Source organism: Idiotropiscis lumnitzeri, chromosome 12, assembly GCF_059441095.1.
Source record: "Idiotropiscis lumnitzeri isolate Australia: NSW breed Sydney's pygmy pipehorse chromosome 12, RoL_Ilum_1.0, whole genome shotgun sequence".
Lineage (NCBI taxonomy): Eukaryota > Metazoa > Chordata > Actinopteri > Syngnathiformes > Syngnathidae > Idiotropiscis > Idiotropiscis lumnitzeri.
Window position 1 is genome coordinate 19,498,598 of NC_142402.1, and position 16,761 is coordinate 19,515,358.

The 16,761-nt window shown below is 42.4% G+C and overlaps 3 protein-coding genes across 7 annotated transcripts in view; 1 reads left to right on the forward strand and 2 right to left on the reverse strand.

Moving 5' to 3' along the window:
- The window catches only part of LOC148326395 (adenylate cyclase type 1-like), a 29,324-nt gene extending 27,465 nt beyond the window's left edge, over positions 1-1,859 (reverse strand). For both annotated transcript variants that reach the window (XM_088310336.1, XM_088310335.1), the window contains exon 1: positions 1,080-1,859. In XM_088310336.1, the coding sequence (XP_088166462.1) occupies positions 1,080-1,685 (606 nt within the window). In that variant the 5' untranslated portion in view covers positions 1,686-1,859. The remainder of the gene's footprint in view (positions 1-1,079) is intronic.
- Positions 1,860-8,910: 7,051 nt separating this feature from the next.
- LOC148326396 (NAD-dependent protein deacylase sirtuin-5, mitochondrial-like) lies at positions 8,911-13,717 on the reverse strand. Of its 4 annotated transcripts, XM_088311932.1 has the most exons (12): positions 13,655-13,703; positions 13,479-13,571; positions 13,061-13,116; positions 12,813-12,853; positions 12,451-12,555; positions 11,970-12,103; positions 11,593-11,818; positions 11,353-11,440; positions 11,218-11,271; positions 10,277-10,400; positions 9,685-9,800; positions 8,911-9,569 (listed from the first exon to the last, which is right to left on the reverse strand). In XM_088311932.1, the coding sequence occupies exons 5-12, from the start codon at positions 12,548-12,550 to the stop codon at positions 9,497-9,499; spliced, it is 915 nt and encodes a 304-aa protein (XP_088168058.1). In that variant the 5' UTR covers positions 12,551-12,555; positions 12,813-12,853; positions 13,061-13,116; positions 13,479-13,571; positions 13,655-13,703; the 3' UTR covers positions 8,911-9,496. The 4 variants fall into 4 exon arrangements, with proteins under 4 accessions (XP_088168058.1, XP_088168055.1, XP_088168057.1 ...); XM_088311929.1 differs by lacking the exon at positions 13,061-13,116 and having other exon boundaries at positions 13,655-13,717; XM_088311931.1 differs by having other exon boundaries at positions 13,479-13,699.
- Positions 13,718-14,339: 622 nt separating this feature from the next.
- The window catches only part of LOC148326397 (phosphatase and actin regulator 1), a 31,241-nt gene continuing 28,819 nt past the window's right edge, over positions 14,340-16,761 (forward strand). The window contains exon 1 of the mRNA XM_088311418.1: positions 14,340-14,566. Coding sequence (XP_088167544.1) covers positions 14,458-14,566 — 109 coding nt within the window. The 5' untranslated portion in view covers positions 14,340-14,457. The remainder of the gene's footprint in view (positions 14,567-16,761) is intronic.

Here is a 16,761-nt window from a genome sequence, read left to right on the forward strand (position 1 = left end):
TTGCTGAGGAGATTGTTTTCCCTCCTCCCTGTCGACGCGGCCGAAGAGACGCCTCGGCAGCCATGTGAAGGACAGTGTTGGCCCTAAATAGATAGGAGAGGGCGAGCTTGGAGATGAGTCCCATGGCATGGGTTTGAATGATCAGCGGCGATATTCTGCATTTTGACGCAAAATCTGAATAGGCCTTTTTTAAAAGTCTGATGGCCGATAAGAGTTCGATTTCAACTGGGTTAACTTTATTGTAATGTTTATTTAGTGATTGACATTTTCAGTTAACTTTATAACACATACTGTGGAGTAGGAAACTCACCGCACTTTTTGATTTTTTTTTCATTTAAATCAAAGCTAAGTGACAGTTTAATATTTCAGTTATTTGGAAATTTTTGAAAACTATTCACACGGCATTCAACGAAGTGTTGGAATTTCTATTTTTTTTACAAATTTTGACAGAAATATTTGCATTTTGCCACAAACGAATATCGATTCCAAATATCCCATCGGTATCGACATAGGCCTGCAAAAAAAATATCGGTCTATCTCTCCTACGGTATACGCACACAAGGCGCATGAACTGGCAACGTTGGGTCATCATGACAGTGAGGCATGAGAGAAGAGTGGCAGAGGCCTTGCCACACAACCGGTGCAGACTTCTGGCAAGGCAAGGAAAGGAAAGGAAAGGGGGGTGGGGCCGCCCTGGACAGCCTGCAGCTGGACTGTTTCCTCCCCAGTCGTGGCACGTGCCCATGCAGCCCCTTTGCCACTCCCAAGTGAACTCGGTCCCCATCTCACACACAATACGAGTTTTAGTGTATGTGTGCACACGCGTGAACGTGTACATTTGAGTGCAGCGACATGCTTGTTTTGTGCAAGTGCGTGTGTTGGTTGTTTGTGTATGTAGACCATACGCGTGAGCTCACTCGCGTGTACTTGTGAGTGTTTGCGTGTTTTGTGCATATATGGTTTTGGTTACGTGGATAAGAGTGAGTTTACGTCGTGTGTGTGCATGCACGTGTTTATGAATGGTCGCGGGTGCACGCGAGTGTGTGATCGTGCACGTGAGCGTCCGTACGTGTACTCACCGTCCTCCACAGTTTCTGCGTCCTGACGGAGGTGGCGGTCACAATAAGGTGCGACACGGACACCATGAGTCCGAAGAGCACGGCCAGCAGGGTCCGGACGGGCAGCAGCGCGTAGGCGACGAAAGTGACCAGGACCAGCTGCCACACGCCCTGGTCGGGCAACGTCTGCGACTCGGAGCCCGAGGCGCCCAGCGAGAATGGGCAGCAGAGGAAGGCGAAGGTGAAGCCGAAGAGCAGGCTCAGGTTGACGATCTGCTGCAACTGGGTCACCTGCAGGTACTTGACGTTGGTGACGATGAAGAGCGACGTGAAGACGACGCAGTGCACCGGGTGCGAGCCCTTGGAGATGGTGAGGTGGCCGGGGCCGCCCAGGAGCTCCGCGCCGGCCAACGCCGACGACATGACGATGAGCACCGCGAGCGCCTTGAGCGTGGACGTCTGCTCCAGCTTCAGGTTGTAGTTTTGGAACAGAGACTCCAGCTCCTTGCAGTCGAACTCGTCCTCGCAGGCGATGCTGCTCACCGGGAAGCCCAGTGGACACGGACTCCTCTTCCGCCGGCTTCGGACTTTCTCAAACGGCGCTTCCTCCATGTCGGGGCCATTCATAAACTGAAGATGTAGTCTGCCTTTTTTTGGACGGGGGGGCGGGTGGGGGATGCGTACTTTATCCACAACAAGGCACTTGGAGGATCATCTATTTATTCCAGGAAAAATGTGCAAAAAAAAAAAAAAAAAAAAGGAAAGAAATAGATGAAGACGTCCACTCGCAACTTAGCGGCTCTTCGCGGGGCTCAAGCTCAGCTGGGATCACGCGTGCGCAGTGCGCGGCCGACGTTAATTCTCAAGACGATAATAATGGGACTGTCCACACACACACGCACACACACACACACACACACGTAGAGAGCTGCCCCTTTCTCTCACTCCCTTGTCTGCCACCTACGCGCCTTTTCCGTCATTAAAAACAGTCGCATTTGCTCGACATGATCGCTTCCTGCACGCATCCATCATGCGTGGATAAGATGCGGAAAAGGAGAAAGTATATTGGGACTAAACAGCCACCAATGCTCAATGTGGGACCCTCAGCAAAATTGGAATGAAAGGACCTTTATTTGTGCTACTAAATGTCGATTTTTAATTATGGATCAGTTCTTATTGAATATAGATGAATCATAATGAAAACAAAATAATAATCAATAAAGCATTAAAAGTGTAATACTGAATAACATCATGGGTCTTGTAAAAGTAACAAAAATAGTAATGTACTATCTAGAACCTTTATTTTTTTTTTAGCAGTTCAGCGGGATATAAAATAAAAAGAAACAAACAAGGGAAAAAATATATAGGCCGAATTAAAACGCTCAACGGACCGCACGTGGCCCCCAGGCCGTAGTTTGCCCACGCCTGGTCTAAAGGGTTTTCTTCAAGAGCACAAATAAGGGACAGCATGCGTGAATGTAAATAGATCATTTCTGCGTTGGCACCGCCACCATCGGCTCTTGTTTCATTCATTACCACATGAAGATTAGTCACCGCGCTGTCACAGACCGAGGGAGGAACAAAGTTGACAGATGGATGGTCCATGCACAAGTCCAGCCATGCAGGCGACAAGGACACTCGTGCCTTCTGTTGCCACCGCTCTATCATTCTCTTCGCCGCTTTTCCACTTGCAAGGGTTCCAACTCTTTTGTCCGATGGGAATGCATCGAAGAGAAACAGAGAGAGGGGAGGGAAAAAAAGAGACAAGTTCTCAAAAAATATTCTAAAAATAGCATGCGATGTAAAACTGAAAATAAATGTAACAATCTAATTTATTTTCACCCTCAAAAACATAGACATTTATTTTCTTAGGATTCCGACTTGAATTAGTTTTTTTTGTTGTTTGTTTTTTTTTTTTTAAATAATCCGTTCCAGCTAAAACCAGTACTGGTGGTGCGATATGACTGCACACCCAAAATAAATGGGCATCTTAAAAAAATAAATAAATAAATAAAACTCCATTGCATATTCCATTTTAAAAATAGATGTGGCGCCCTCTGCTAAGTTCCAAATGTGACCCTTCAGTGACTTTTAAGGTAAACTATTCATAAGCGCTGAAACAAATGTGACAGAGGAGACAAAAGCAAACTTATGTTAAGGACTTCACCTAAAATCCCCAAGTCATAAAAATATAAAACCAGAAGACAACAGATTATTTGAGACGGCATAACAAATGCCATGAAGTCGTTAACGTTCACAACATTTTCCAATGGAGATCAATCGGATCTTTTTGCGATCTGTCAATTTCTGTCAAGCCCTTCCGCCCCTTCACTGGGGGCTAATTTGAATGATAAACGCCCCCACAATGAGTTTCTCTCTGCATGACATAATCATCTTGGCTGGCCGCAAAAATCTTTTTCAGCAAATGCTGGGCTACATTGTCTGAAAAACAAAACAAAACCAAAAGACAAGCAGAGCTGCACTGAGTTTTGTTGGATGTGCAAATTAGCATTAGCTAACAGGATTAGCATCTGATAAGTAGCACACACTTGACTCCGTGAGGTTGATGATGCGGTTGCGCCTTTTTGGTGTTTGGTGATGTGAACATGCGCCACCGTACACATAGTGGAGAGTATGAGTATTACAGGTGGTTGTTGTTTTTGTTTTCCAATATTGCAGCTAAGCATTACTTTTGCATTAGGAAGAGGGTGACGGCTCGACTAAATGAATTTCCTCCCCTCTCTTCATAATAAATACTGGCACCATGATAACATATGCACCAAAGCAATACTTTTGTCAGTCAGGGCTTGTGCAGAAATACAGATAATATGAAGTCATTAAGAAAAAAATGTAAACGAAATATATATCTTGCTTACCTTCGGGGGAGAGGACAGCATAGTGACAAAGCTTGTGGTTGCCATTTACAAGAGTTTTAGCGCTATGCTAATGGTGAGGTTTTGACAGGGACGCTGTTGTCATCCGCCACAAAGGTGATATGCAAATGCGACAAAACCGTGTTATTTTTAGCCGTTTGACCGCCGCGTGATTAAACTCGCATTGATTTTTGTCTCATCATCGCCTCATCAGTGTTTCAATATTCTCTCATGCAGGAGGAGTGTGTTTTTGCTTATTTTTCTCTTCGCTTCATAAGCTATCCCGTTATTTATTTTTTTGCAAATGTCACACTGCGTTGAACATGTGACATTCACGTGGTCATTTGTGCGCGCGTGCATGCGCTTGATTGACAGGCAGCTCCCGATGTGCCTGAGTAAAGGTGAGCAAGAGGGAGTCTGGTGGAGCGAGGGGGGGGGGGGGCAATGGTGGCGAGCTCGTGGGTGACACCAAAAAGTGTTATTCGGTGCACTTTGGCTGGCTTCAGGTGTAAGTGCACGCTTGCACTCCTTCTCGTATCTCCCGTGAGAGCAAAAAGACAGTGGTGGTTGGAAAAAAGGGGGGTGGGGGTCCTGTGGGAGTTTGACGCCTTCAAGCGCCACACCAAAGGCACCAGACAAGGAGACAATCGCCTTCTCATCTTCACTTCCTCGTTTTTTCGCTTCCTGCCTTTCATCACACTAAACTCATCCCCTCAGATTGAAAGGCAGCAAATGATGACGTAGCTGACATATTTACATCGCAAAGTCGACATCTGAATCACAGGCTGGTGACTCAAAAGCTCATCGGTGGCAATTAAAATCTCCTCCGACACGTGTCGCTTTATTCTTCAAGTACCTTACCAACGAGCGTAGAACTTAAACCTGTCCAATACGTACATGTGTGATGCATTGTGTTGCCTAAACGACACATTATGACAACCTTTTGTCTCGTCATGTGGGTTCTCTTAAAAATCGGTTAAGATGTTAAAAATCAGCCTGTAGCCCTTAATTCAAACCAACAAGATTAGACTCTGGAAGCAGATGATCAGAATCAATGTGGTCCAGAAGAGACGTTGTGTGTGTGTGTGCGTGTGCGTGCAATGGCGTGTGTGCGCCTGTCCACGTCCAGGCGTCCCGCGCCCGGAAAATTGCAGACACTTTGGATCAACACCAGCAAATGAAACAGCCGCCAGAAAAGACCCCTGAGAGGAAACGTCGGCACACTGCGAATGAGCTCGTGTCATTCTTAATTAAAATGTGCTAGGAAGGAAGTCGCCACTTAACGTAGCTCGCCGCGTACTGCTGATAAGGTTCAGGTAGGATGTGCGGGTTTATACGCAAGTAGCTGCTCGTAATATAGTGAAAAATGTTAAAGGCGTGTGAAGTAGAAAATTGGGAACGCCGAAAAATATGCTTTTAAAGTCACGTAACTTCAGCACATGGGTGGGCAACCTAAGGCTCGCTGGCCATGTATGGCCTGCCAGAGCATTTCACACGGCCCACAATAAAAAAACTAAAAAAAAACTGAAACTGTTTAAAAAAAAAATGATGCTAACAACTCCCCCCAAATGGTCATACTATAATAAAAATGGTCAACAGAAAAGAGATTACAATATTTATTTTTTTGCCGATTTTAAAAAAATAGGGCCATGAGGCTTTTGAGAATATTCCTTTTTTAATTTTCAAGGATGACATAAAGCTTGCGCAACACGGATTTTACCATGCAATGAGGGATTGCAAGAAAGTGGACCAACTCGGTCGTGTTGATTTTTTTTGTGGTTGAGTAATTGATGAAATATTAATCGATAGTATAATCAATTTTGAAATGATTCATTCCTACATGCGTTGTAATTCATTCCTACGATGTTTTGGAAATTCATAAAATTAATAAATATATTACGATATTATAGTACTGTTATTATCATGATCCATCCAGGCATTATATTTTCTGCTTTTCCTTATCATTATATTGTGATGCGCTAGAAAATAAACAATGGCAGATTTGGAATGGGTGCAAAAAAAGAATCAAGTAAAGTTAATTTGCGTACCTGGTGTCCAATCGTTCACTTGCAAGAGACAATGCTACCCTTGTCAATGGACTCATTTCAGCAAGACGGGAACTAGGGTGCATAAAGTGTGCTTGATCCTTGTGGCTATTTTTTTTTGGGGGGGGGAATATGACTGGACACCTGGGAATTGTTTCAATAGTAAAAAATAAGCATAAGTCACCTTTAGCATGAAACTGAAAGACTCCATTTGTCACATCTGAAAACAAAAACACAATCACAGAAGGAAAGAAAAAGATTCTTACCGTTACGCTCGACGACATCGGTTCGCGCGGCCTCAACCTGCATTACCTGCGAAAGCCGCGATTCAGACATAATTCATCTTTTGATAGACTGCTTGACACTTCACGGACGGGCGAGGCAAGGTCACGCCGGCCGCTTGCGCCGAGGTTTAAAAGGCTGGCCAAACAAGATGGAAGGTCGTCTGATGCTCACATAAGTCCGGTTGGAAACGTGCTTTCAAGTGGATGACATCACTTAATACTTCATTTGAGCGCTCCACCAAATATCTGCTTTGAAAAATTTTAAAAATGAAAAATGCATGGTGGTAAATTGGAAATGTAGCACATCTGACACATTCTAAGTGTAGAGGGGGAAAAAAAAGTTCGAAAATACGGTGGACGAGTTACGAGATTGCCTTCCACCCTAAAAATATTAGTTTTGAAGTAAATCTTTTGTTACCAGCATATTTTGTATTGTGTTGTATAAATGGTAGGCAGAGCTGCATTCTTTTTTTTTTTTTAGCGTCTTATAAGCAGTGTATACGTGATTGCTCGGTGAAATTGTCAACGCAGCGACAGGAGGTATTTGTGTTTGCCACATACACACAGTGTATTGAACTAAATGCTGCCTCTGTGAGTTAAATTGTATTTTATTTTAGAGGTGCTTAATGCATTCATGACCCTTTGGGTATTTTTGAGACAGTTTGGAACTGATTTAAATTGCAAAGCAATGCTTAATATGTCTCCTGAAAAAATATTGCCTCTATGGGTCAATTTGAGCCTACAACTGATTTTCTTTTCTTTCTTTCAAATTAGAACAATTTGGACGTGAACCAGCATCATGGAAATTCATTCTATTCCGCCGTTTAGAAGAGAAAAAAAAATACATTCCAACTGACACAAATAAGCTCCACCAACCAAGGCTTGGAGGGCCTGCGATTGTGTTCCATGTGCTGCTCTCATACAGGAGACAAATACTTCTCTGGCCAGTGATCAATAACCGCTAGCCTAGATCCTAATTAGTGGCCAGCTCGAACAGATTAGCCTGCACCTGGGCCCCCCATTTCAGCCGCGCGGAAACAACAACTCCCTCCCTATCAGCATGGCGTGGGAGGCGGTGGGCGAGGGATGCACACCTCTGTTTGGACATAAAAAGCAAAAAAAATAATAAAACCAAAACACACAACTGCTTCGTCTTTGTTAGTGTCCCAGAACTCAAGGAGGGCAAAAACAAAGAATTCATCACAGAGGTTCCAAAATAATAAGAGGATGGGGGAAAGTGGGATTAAGTGTAAGGATTTGTCATGGCAGCCGAGTCGTTTGAGCACACAAACACGCACACGCGCGCAAACACGCGCACGCACGCACGCAGTTCAGGGAAAGGTTAGCAAGATGACACTGTGAGAAGATTGTACTTTGTGTGAGTGTGCACGCGTGATAAGTAGGATTTCGCACCCGTCTCCCTCGCAGTGTTATTGTTGTGACGTGCTATAAATGGAAAATACCTGCAACGGGTTTACAATTTACGAATCGAGTGTTTTTTTTTTAAGAAGAATCACACGCTAGTGTAATCTACACGGTATAGAATTGTTGTTGTTTGTGTTTTATTGTTGTTCTGAAAAGGTATTACGCAGCTCAGTGTGGACCAAAAATAGACCATCATCTGATTGAGGAAACTGTAATTAACAAACCTTCCCACTAGGTGGTGCAATTATCACATTAATTGGGCAGTCATTTCATTCGCTGGAATAAATAAAAGGTGGAATTTATTGTCGTCATATCATTAAAGGCTTATTCTATTTTTGAAAACTATATCTATTTTTTTATCATGCATAAAACTTTAAAAATAGATGTTATTTGCTAAATACAGTATATAAAAATATATATATTAACATTCAAGTATCGGGTCACTTATCATTTTTCAAAGAAATAAAATTAATTGCAGATGAGTTAATCAAGAATATAGTCTACATGCTGTTAATGTGCTCCAAAAAAATAAATACAATTCTAAGCGACCCCCAAACTGTATACTGTATGCAATTGTGTGTTTTAACAGATAACATGACCTTGTCTGACCGACCCACGATGGTGTTTATAAAGTGTCAATTAAAGAAACAAAACATTTCAACTAAGAATGATCATCATAATGTGTCCGTAGCGCTGCACACAACAATTGCAGTTCACTTCTCACCACTCACATGATCATCAGTCACACGCGTAATAAGGAAATCAATATTGGCCTACGCACAAGCTCCCATTAAATTGTACTGTATGTGTGCAGCCATCCGAGGAGTTTAAAGCCTGATAGTTGTGTGTTGTCATTAGTGGCGTAACAGACCACACTATGTGATTTGCTTGTTTTGTTGCACCAATAAAACGCAGTGCTGCAACAGGGATTTTTTTTTTTTTTTTTGCCGTGTCATTAGGCATGTTCAGTGGTGGTGTTTGAGCCAAAAGAAATGATGAGACTAGTAAATGGGTCATTAGTTATTGAGTACCCGATTGTTTGACTAAAAAGAGTTTTTGTGACAAATTGTGATTATTTGTCGGCTGTCGCGTTGAAACATCATTTACAAAAACTTGTTCCTCATCACGAGCGATGTCTCTTACAGCATTTCGGTTAAGATGTTAAATATTGGTTTGTACCTTACTTTGGAGAAATGAAATAGAACAACAATCCAAGACCAGCAAGTGCATATTAAATGCTTTAATAACTTTCTGAATAATAGCATAGGCTGACTGATTCGACGAAATTTGAGTACAGTACATGATAAGAAATTATCGTTTAAGAAAGCGGCAATTTCGCCGTCATCTACCCTGTTAGAAAAACTGCACTGAATGAAACACGAATAATATGCAGCCGCACTCATGTCAGTGAGCCTGAGAATAAAAGCCTGCAACATGAGCTATTATTGCTCCGGAAAAGTTTAAAGCAAACATTTTGGTCAAGGGAAGAAATGTCTTCTCTTTGTTACATTCCACCCACCGCATCATATTTGATTACAAAACGACCAGATAACAAAGTGGAACCTGCAAAGCCCAAAATTGGCGGCTCCCCTGCAGCTGTGGAAGCAAACAATTGCATATGTAACACTCAATCTCCTTAAGCATGAATTAATCAGCATAGTTAGCACACATCCCATTTCCACGTATTAAGCGCTATTTTCAAGTATTGACAGATCCGCACAGATACATTCTACGCACCAAAACCATCAGAACTGCTTGTAAGGCATAGTAACGTAGTAAACATAGTAAATGACAACTTTTTTTGTCACGCTTCAGACCCCCTCCGAATCATGTGGCGCCAAGGCTGCAGGCAGGGTCGTTCCACACGGACCCTGGAAGTGGTACCTGCGCCAAACGAAAAAAGCAAAGCGGATACAAGGGCCAATGGTGACGAGGATGTTGCCATGGCAACATCTCCGGCATCATTTGATCCACTTGTGCGTATTCTTTAGTTACTTACGTGAAGTACTCGGACTTTGGTGTTGCTCGTAGGTTAAATTCCGCCACCGGGACGCCCCTGGATGCCACCTGGGGGCCAAACATGGCAGCCGGGTAGACAATGGACGACGTACCCACCTCGAAGGGAATAACAGTCAGCAGTTAAATAGCTGGAACCTATTACAAAACACTGTGGGGCGGGGGGGGTGACACGTGCCTCCCACTTTTTGTCGCCGTAGGCTGCCGGGCCTACGCTGCGATTGTGATCACTTTAAATTATTATTATAATTTTTGGTCCGGCACCATGTGTGTGAGAAAAGTTTTGCGAGTTTTCATTCATGTTTAGTTCCTCAAAAATGTTATCATTTCTTTTTTTTTTACAGAAACAAAAAAGCGGTCACTGTTCGGGCCCCAACTTGAGCTGCAAGCTCTCAACCCGACAACATGGTGCATTCAAGGTGCTTCCACAACGTCAGAAACTTGCCAACACACCGCGCCGCTCGGCACAATCAATTTTCTAGGATTCTCACATATTTATGATCGTGAGAAGCCACAATCAAAAGTGCAATTACATTTTGCTTAATTGATAACAACAAAACATACACACAACTTACCACCAGACAGAGATCACAGATTTCCAGCTCTTTTTCCACTTTGGTCAAAAGTTGAGAGTCCAGCGTCTCCCCGAAAAACACAACGTTCGGCCTCAGCAGACCGTTGCAATCGCTTTCGGAACACCTTGTTAAAAACACAGTGAAGTTTTTGGTGAGTAAATTTGTGCAAGACAAGATCCTATATAATATTGATGATGCGGAAACAAAGAGTTACACACGCTGCAGTTTATTAGGTGAGGAACCTTCAAGCATAAAGTCGTTTGAGCAATCAATCTGTTTCTTGGCAAGGAGCACTCCTGTGCTGCTCTGTGGTTTAATATGGAATAACAGTTTTATTTAATCGAGTGACCAACATTTTATGCTTGTATTACATCAACTTGTGTTGTGTGGCGTGTAGAAGAAAGAAACACTTACATTTAACACTGATTGGTTAAGTCTACAATGTGACAATAAATATGCAACATTGGAGGCGTGACCATATTTAAATTAAAAAAAAAAAAAGCATCGCAGGCAGTAGCCAGTGGATTCATGTTGAGGTTTCCGTCATTTCTGTCCGTGGTGTAAAGAGTTGGTGTGAATGCTACTGGTGTTAAATGCTTGTTGTCTGTGTTCTGACAATGTAAACACAACCATACTCAATATGTGTCACGTGACGTTACATGAAAATGGGCATTTGGAACTGCAGGGAGAATCCAGCCTTAGAGCACCGCTGCCCTCTAGTGTTTAACTTGAGTAAGTAGACAGTTGCAAGCCAAAAAAAAAATACGTCATGAATATGTGATGGATGGGAAAAGTAGGGAAAAAAAATAATAAACTAAATTATTTGCATTTGTAACAGTCAGATATTGTGAGCTTGTTTAAATTCAGTACAAACAAAAGTCTTTTTGATTTATATACTTGGCTAAAAACGGGTGGTTGACCAAACCAGACAGTCGTCTCACCTTGGCAGTTTATCCACTGGAATGTTAGCATCGGCCACATCCGGGTCCGGTGACCTACACAAGGAGAAGACGGGTAAAAATTAACACCTTAAGCGCATTATGCTTTATGGTTTTCGGGCAAGTCGTGCATTGTACCCTTTGTTCTTGAGGGCCGCACATATGGGGCTGCGCTTGTTGACATCCACATCGCCGCAACTCAGACAACGCGTCTCCGTCAGGCTGCCTGCAGTCGGGCACGGTGGGAAGAAGGATATACGTATTGATCACACAATTGATCTGCTTTCAACAACACAACTAATATTGATATTTGAAGCTTTGACTTTTGCATTTAACAACTACTTGAATTCTGTTTTTCAGACAAGTGCGGGCACCCACCGTGAATCCTAAGCACGTGTTTGGAGCCGGCCTGCTGGTGCAGGTCGTCAATGCACTGCGTAATGACCACCACTTTGCGGCCCTGTTTTTTCAGCCGGGCCTCGCACTCCGCTATGGCCATGTGCGCCACATTAGGCTTCTTGCTCAACGCCACCTCTCGCCTATGATGGTAGAACTCCCAGACACGTGACGGGTAGCGGGAGAAGGCCTCTGGGGAAGCCAGGTCCTGTCAAATCCAAGGGAAAGATTGCAGTCGTTTAAATCAACTTTTGCTGCAATGGAAATGAAGGGGAAGCGCAATGTAAATCACATCAAATATGCCTAACTAATCTAAAAAGTTGCAAAGATATAAAGTGTCATAAAAGCAAAGCACTCACCTGAGACTGCCATTTCCTCCATTTCTCATGTTCGCCCCGGAATGTAGGGACTCCACTCTCAGCGCTCACACCGGCCCCCGTGATGATTGCTATGTGCTGAGCTTTGGAAAAGACCTTTCGGAATTCAGACATGTCTGGAAAAGAAGCAATTTCAAAATGGAATATTTGATGGGATTTTTTATGAATAAAGCTACACATATGAAGCATCCCTTTTGAATGGAATTTGACGACCACTCTTTATTAGTAATTAAATGAAATCATCAGGCATGCATACAGTGAGTAAACCAGTCATATGCCAGACAATCTGGTTGATTTAAAAAATTATGGCTGAATTGTAGGGGATGGAATACTTATTTCACCCAATTTAATTAACACCAGTGCATAATTTGTATAGTATTATTTTTCTGCATTGTGACTGATGAAATCTTACCACAAAAAAATATTTCTCCTACTGTACATAGTTGATCAATAGCGATGCTACCTGAGCTGGAGCTCGCCTTTTCCGCCAAAGGGCCGCTGGTGGCATGACTGGAATACAAGCGGAGGCCGAGTGCTGCAATCGCTCGACGCTGAAGCAGCATTGTCACTGAAAGAGGTTAAAAATAAAATATTAAATGTTGTGAAAGCACAAAATGCAATGGTGAACTGCAACGCTGCTGAGTTAAAGATGGAATGATATTGCGATTGGTGGGGGTGTGGGGAACTTTTGGAATGTGGAAAACATTTTCTAGTTGGAATGGTTCCAATGACAAGAAATGGTGCAGGAGGTGAGATAATTAATGTCCTCCAATCCACATTGTGCATATGAATATTGCATTAATATAATCTGAAGGGTTTACTCACCAGGAATGTTTTTGGTTGTGATTTACTCAAATAAACTGCACCTGTATTATCAAAGAAAAAAGGCAAACATAAGACTCATTCAGTCTTCAAAATAACGACTGTGTTATTTATGGGTGCGTCCGGCTAGTATAAAAGCAAACTTTCAAAAAAATCTGTCCGAACAGGTTTTACGAGATTAAACAAATAGGCTTATCACATCAGTTATGGAATCCAAAATTCAGGAACACTCATGAAAAGCTTCCACTTACCTTATTTTATTTTAGATGTTACTTATCACTTGGACTAATGTTGGTGCTGCGATGACCTTCAAGAGAGAACTATTTTTGTAGTTTGTTTGCGTACACTCCAAATCTCGCGAGATGTAAACTCAAGTGTCGGGCAAAGGCACTCTTAGATCGCTGTTGCGAGAGGAACGTTTTAAAACGAGTTATTTTAGACCAACGTATATATTTATAAACGAAGCTAATATTTTAACAACGAATCTAGCTGTATTTTGAAAGTACACATTGTTTTGTTGGCTAACCCTTGAAACCTCGCGAGATATTAACAAACTTGACGTGTTTGCGTCAATAGGAACTTTTTAAACGTGTTGTTTGAAAGGATTTGTTTAACTGCAATATGAAGCCAAAAGATCTTGCATTGCCTAACTCTTCACGAAGTACTTACTTGTATTTTGTAGCTCTTTGGTGCCGACAAACTTGCAAAGCGAAGGAAGGCTTGTTTACTTGTGTCGTCACAACTACCAGCCGTAAATCTTATCTGAGTGTCGTAAAGCCTGCATTAAAGACGAGTTGTCGACACTAAAGGAGCTTACATTGCTAATATGTTAAGAAGGCAGTTACCTCTATTTTGAAGATACTTGGCACTCGCTAACTTGGCCTTGATCGCGTTTAGCTTGATTTTCTTTTTAATTAGCAGTCGTATACCTCGGTCGGGCCGCCTTTAAAGTTGGAGTAGTAGGAGCGAGAGAGCCCTCTGCTGGGATTTTTTAAAAATTGCACTATATTCACTCCTCCCCAACTTTAACCTTTACAATTTACACGAACATAACAATTTAGATTTGCATACAAATATGATGACCACATAACGGATGAAAATTAAAATTATTGATTTACCCGTCAAGAATTTTGAATTTTTGTAGCTTTGGCGATTTTGCTTAAAGCTAATTAAAACCCAAATTTTACCATCTTGTGAAATTAGAGCTTCTTTTTTTATTCCACCGATAAAAAAAATCCATGTAATGTATCGTGTGCATCGTGTGTGTTGTTTGTGTTGAGTCTTTAGACAATATTAAATGTTTGATAAGTAAACGATGACGTTGTTTCTTCTTGGAGGATTCTATTAACAGTACAGTAGTATATTATGGCCAGTCCGTTACTACTGCACAATGTGAATGAATTCTCTCTTTCTCTCTCTCTCCCTCACTTTACTCTCTCTTTCACTCTCTCTATCTGTCTCTCTCACTCTCTCTCTCTCTCTCTCTCCCTCTCCCTCTCTCTCTCTCTCTCTCTCTCTCTCTCTCCTCTCCTTCCTCTCTCCTTCCTCTTCTTCATCAATATCTTCCTCCCGGCGTGGCCGCCACTGTGGTGGTGGTTGAGCGCGCCCAAGTCGGCGAGCATTCACCGGCGGACCCCGGCCCGGGTTGATGGCGACCACTCCGGACGGCACTGACCGACGACTGATCCGCAGACTGCGCTCCAGGAGCGACACCCCCTATCTGGTCGAAGCCCGCTTCTCCTTCAACCTGCGGACAGGTAAGATCATCCTTTTGATGCTATGTCGTCATGCTGATCAAATCGCGTAATCACACCACATTCAGTCTGTCGCTGTTTACTGCTACATTTGGGCTGCGTCCATTCCCCGCGGCGGATGGGAGTTAGATGTTACGCAACTTTGTGGACTCATTCTGCAAATGTTAAAGTGAATAGCAGCGTTTTTAATGCTTGGTAATTACTACCACAGCGATTACGTAAGGAGAAGAGGCGTCAACGTGTCCTGGAGTAGCCCCATGCTGTGCTACTGGTGGACAAACAAACAAACAAAATAAATGGTCCGCTTTCTTGTTTTTTTTTTTTTTTTTTTTTTTTTACCAAGCACCCCGCAATGCACTCGTATTATCAATACGTCTCCATCACCTTTTATAAGGAAGCTCGCATCCCGTTGCTATGGTGACATGACTTTTTTTTGGGTGGGGGGAGTGCAGTGCACTAAGAGCTGTGTTGTTGGTGTACATGCCACATCCATATTGTGCTGTCATGTGTTAAGACCAGGACGATGGTGCTCGATAAAACAAAGCAGCCCAGTAAAGAGTCACATCATTCATGATAGATAGATAGATAGATAGATAGATAGATAGATGTGATGATAACCCTAGAATCCAGATTCATTTCATCAAGCAGGTGCTCAAATAAATAGCATGTCGGTGAATGCTACAACAGATCCTGTTTGGGAGACAGACAGAGAGAGAGAGAGAGAGATGTGATGGTAAACATAGAATGCAGTCTTTTTGCAAAGCAGATTGTAATGTTAAGAGCATGTAGACGAACGCTAGCTAGCGGGCTAGCTACCTAGATAGATAGCTAGTTAGCTAGTTAGCTAGCTAGCTCGATAGATAGATAGATAGAGAGATGTGTTTATAGCCCCATCCGTAGTTGAGTAAATCAACTAATGAATAATGAGGGCCCTTTTCAGGGTGAATACAAACAGATGACTCAATCCTTTTTATTTAGAAAGAAGAGGCCAGTATAAACAGACACTTGAGGCCCAAAACACAGTTGTTATTATTGTGTGTGCGTGTGTGTGCATAATATAAGCCAGTGTGTGTCTGTAAAAAAAGTTGTCATCTGTGTTTGTGCACATGAATACATGTTATCTTTTAGATACGCGTTAATGGCCTGCCAGTGGCTTTGTGTGCGTGTGTCCTATTGAAAGCAGCCTGTTGTGGGTAACATTGTGCATTTGTTATCTCTCTCTACTCTACAACAAACCCGTCGAGCATGCGGACGCTACGGGGGCGACGTGTACAACAGCACTGTTGACTCACTTCCACCTGAAGAAGTAGAGCAGAATTTAGCTTGCTTATCGTCAAGGAAACCAAAAGGCTGGTGGGCAAGGTTGTGGCTTTTTGGATGAGCTTTGTGTGATGATTTTTGATGATTTCTGTGTATTCAGTGCAGAGAAGTGTGTATAGAGAAAAAGTCAAATATCCCCTGTACAGGCAACACAATTCATAAAATGCGATTTTAATAGCAAGACCCACCTTTTACGTTGTTCTTTTTTTTTTTTTTATCTTTTTTTTTCCAGTTACATTTTGGAGTGATCTGGCTTGACGTATGGAAAAAAAATCATGCAAAAATGCTCTATTATGCATTCCATATTTTCTATGCACAAACACATCTAGAATACAAATCGCTGCACACCGACCGCATTGCATATGTTCATGTATCAAATAGCCCAAAATAATCTCTGCAAATTTATGATAACCCGCCGCATACATGAATACGTGGCATGTACCCCGTACGTGCATTTACTACATTCCGAATCAAACCAACCTGTGATCTGCATCCACGAGGATCTGAAAGTGCCGTGATGGCTGTGTGTGGCAAGCTGCCCAAAAGAGTCCAATCAATATTCTCCAGATGCATGGTGGGATGGGACACATTTCTGCAGCAGAGCCAGCTTGGCACCCACTTGAAGCCTTTCTATCGAGACAGATGATTCGCACGGGTTTGCATGGATGAGAAATGAAATGCAAAAAAACGCTGCTTATCGGGATTTTTTAATTTTTTTATTTAAGAATTCTTTTGAAAATCGATTTCTTTTTAAATTAAACTAACACGTATCAATTAAACAGTCTTGTTTTTTTTTTTTTTTCCTGTTTTTTTGCCGTCCGCTCTTTTGTCCCACTGTGATGTAATAGTGGGGATCATTTGTACATTTTTGTTTGAAG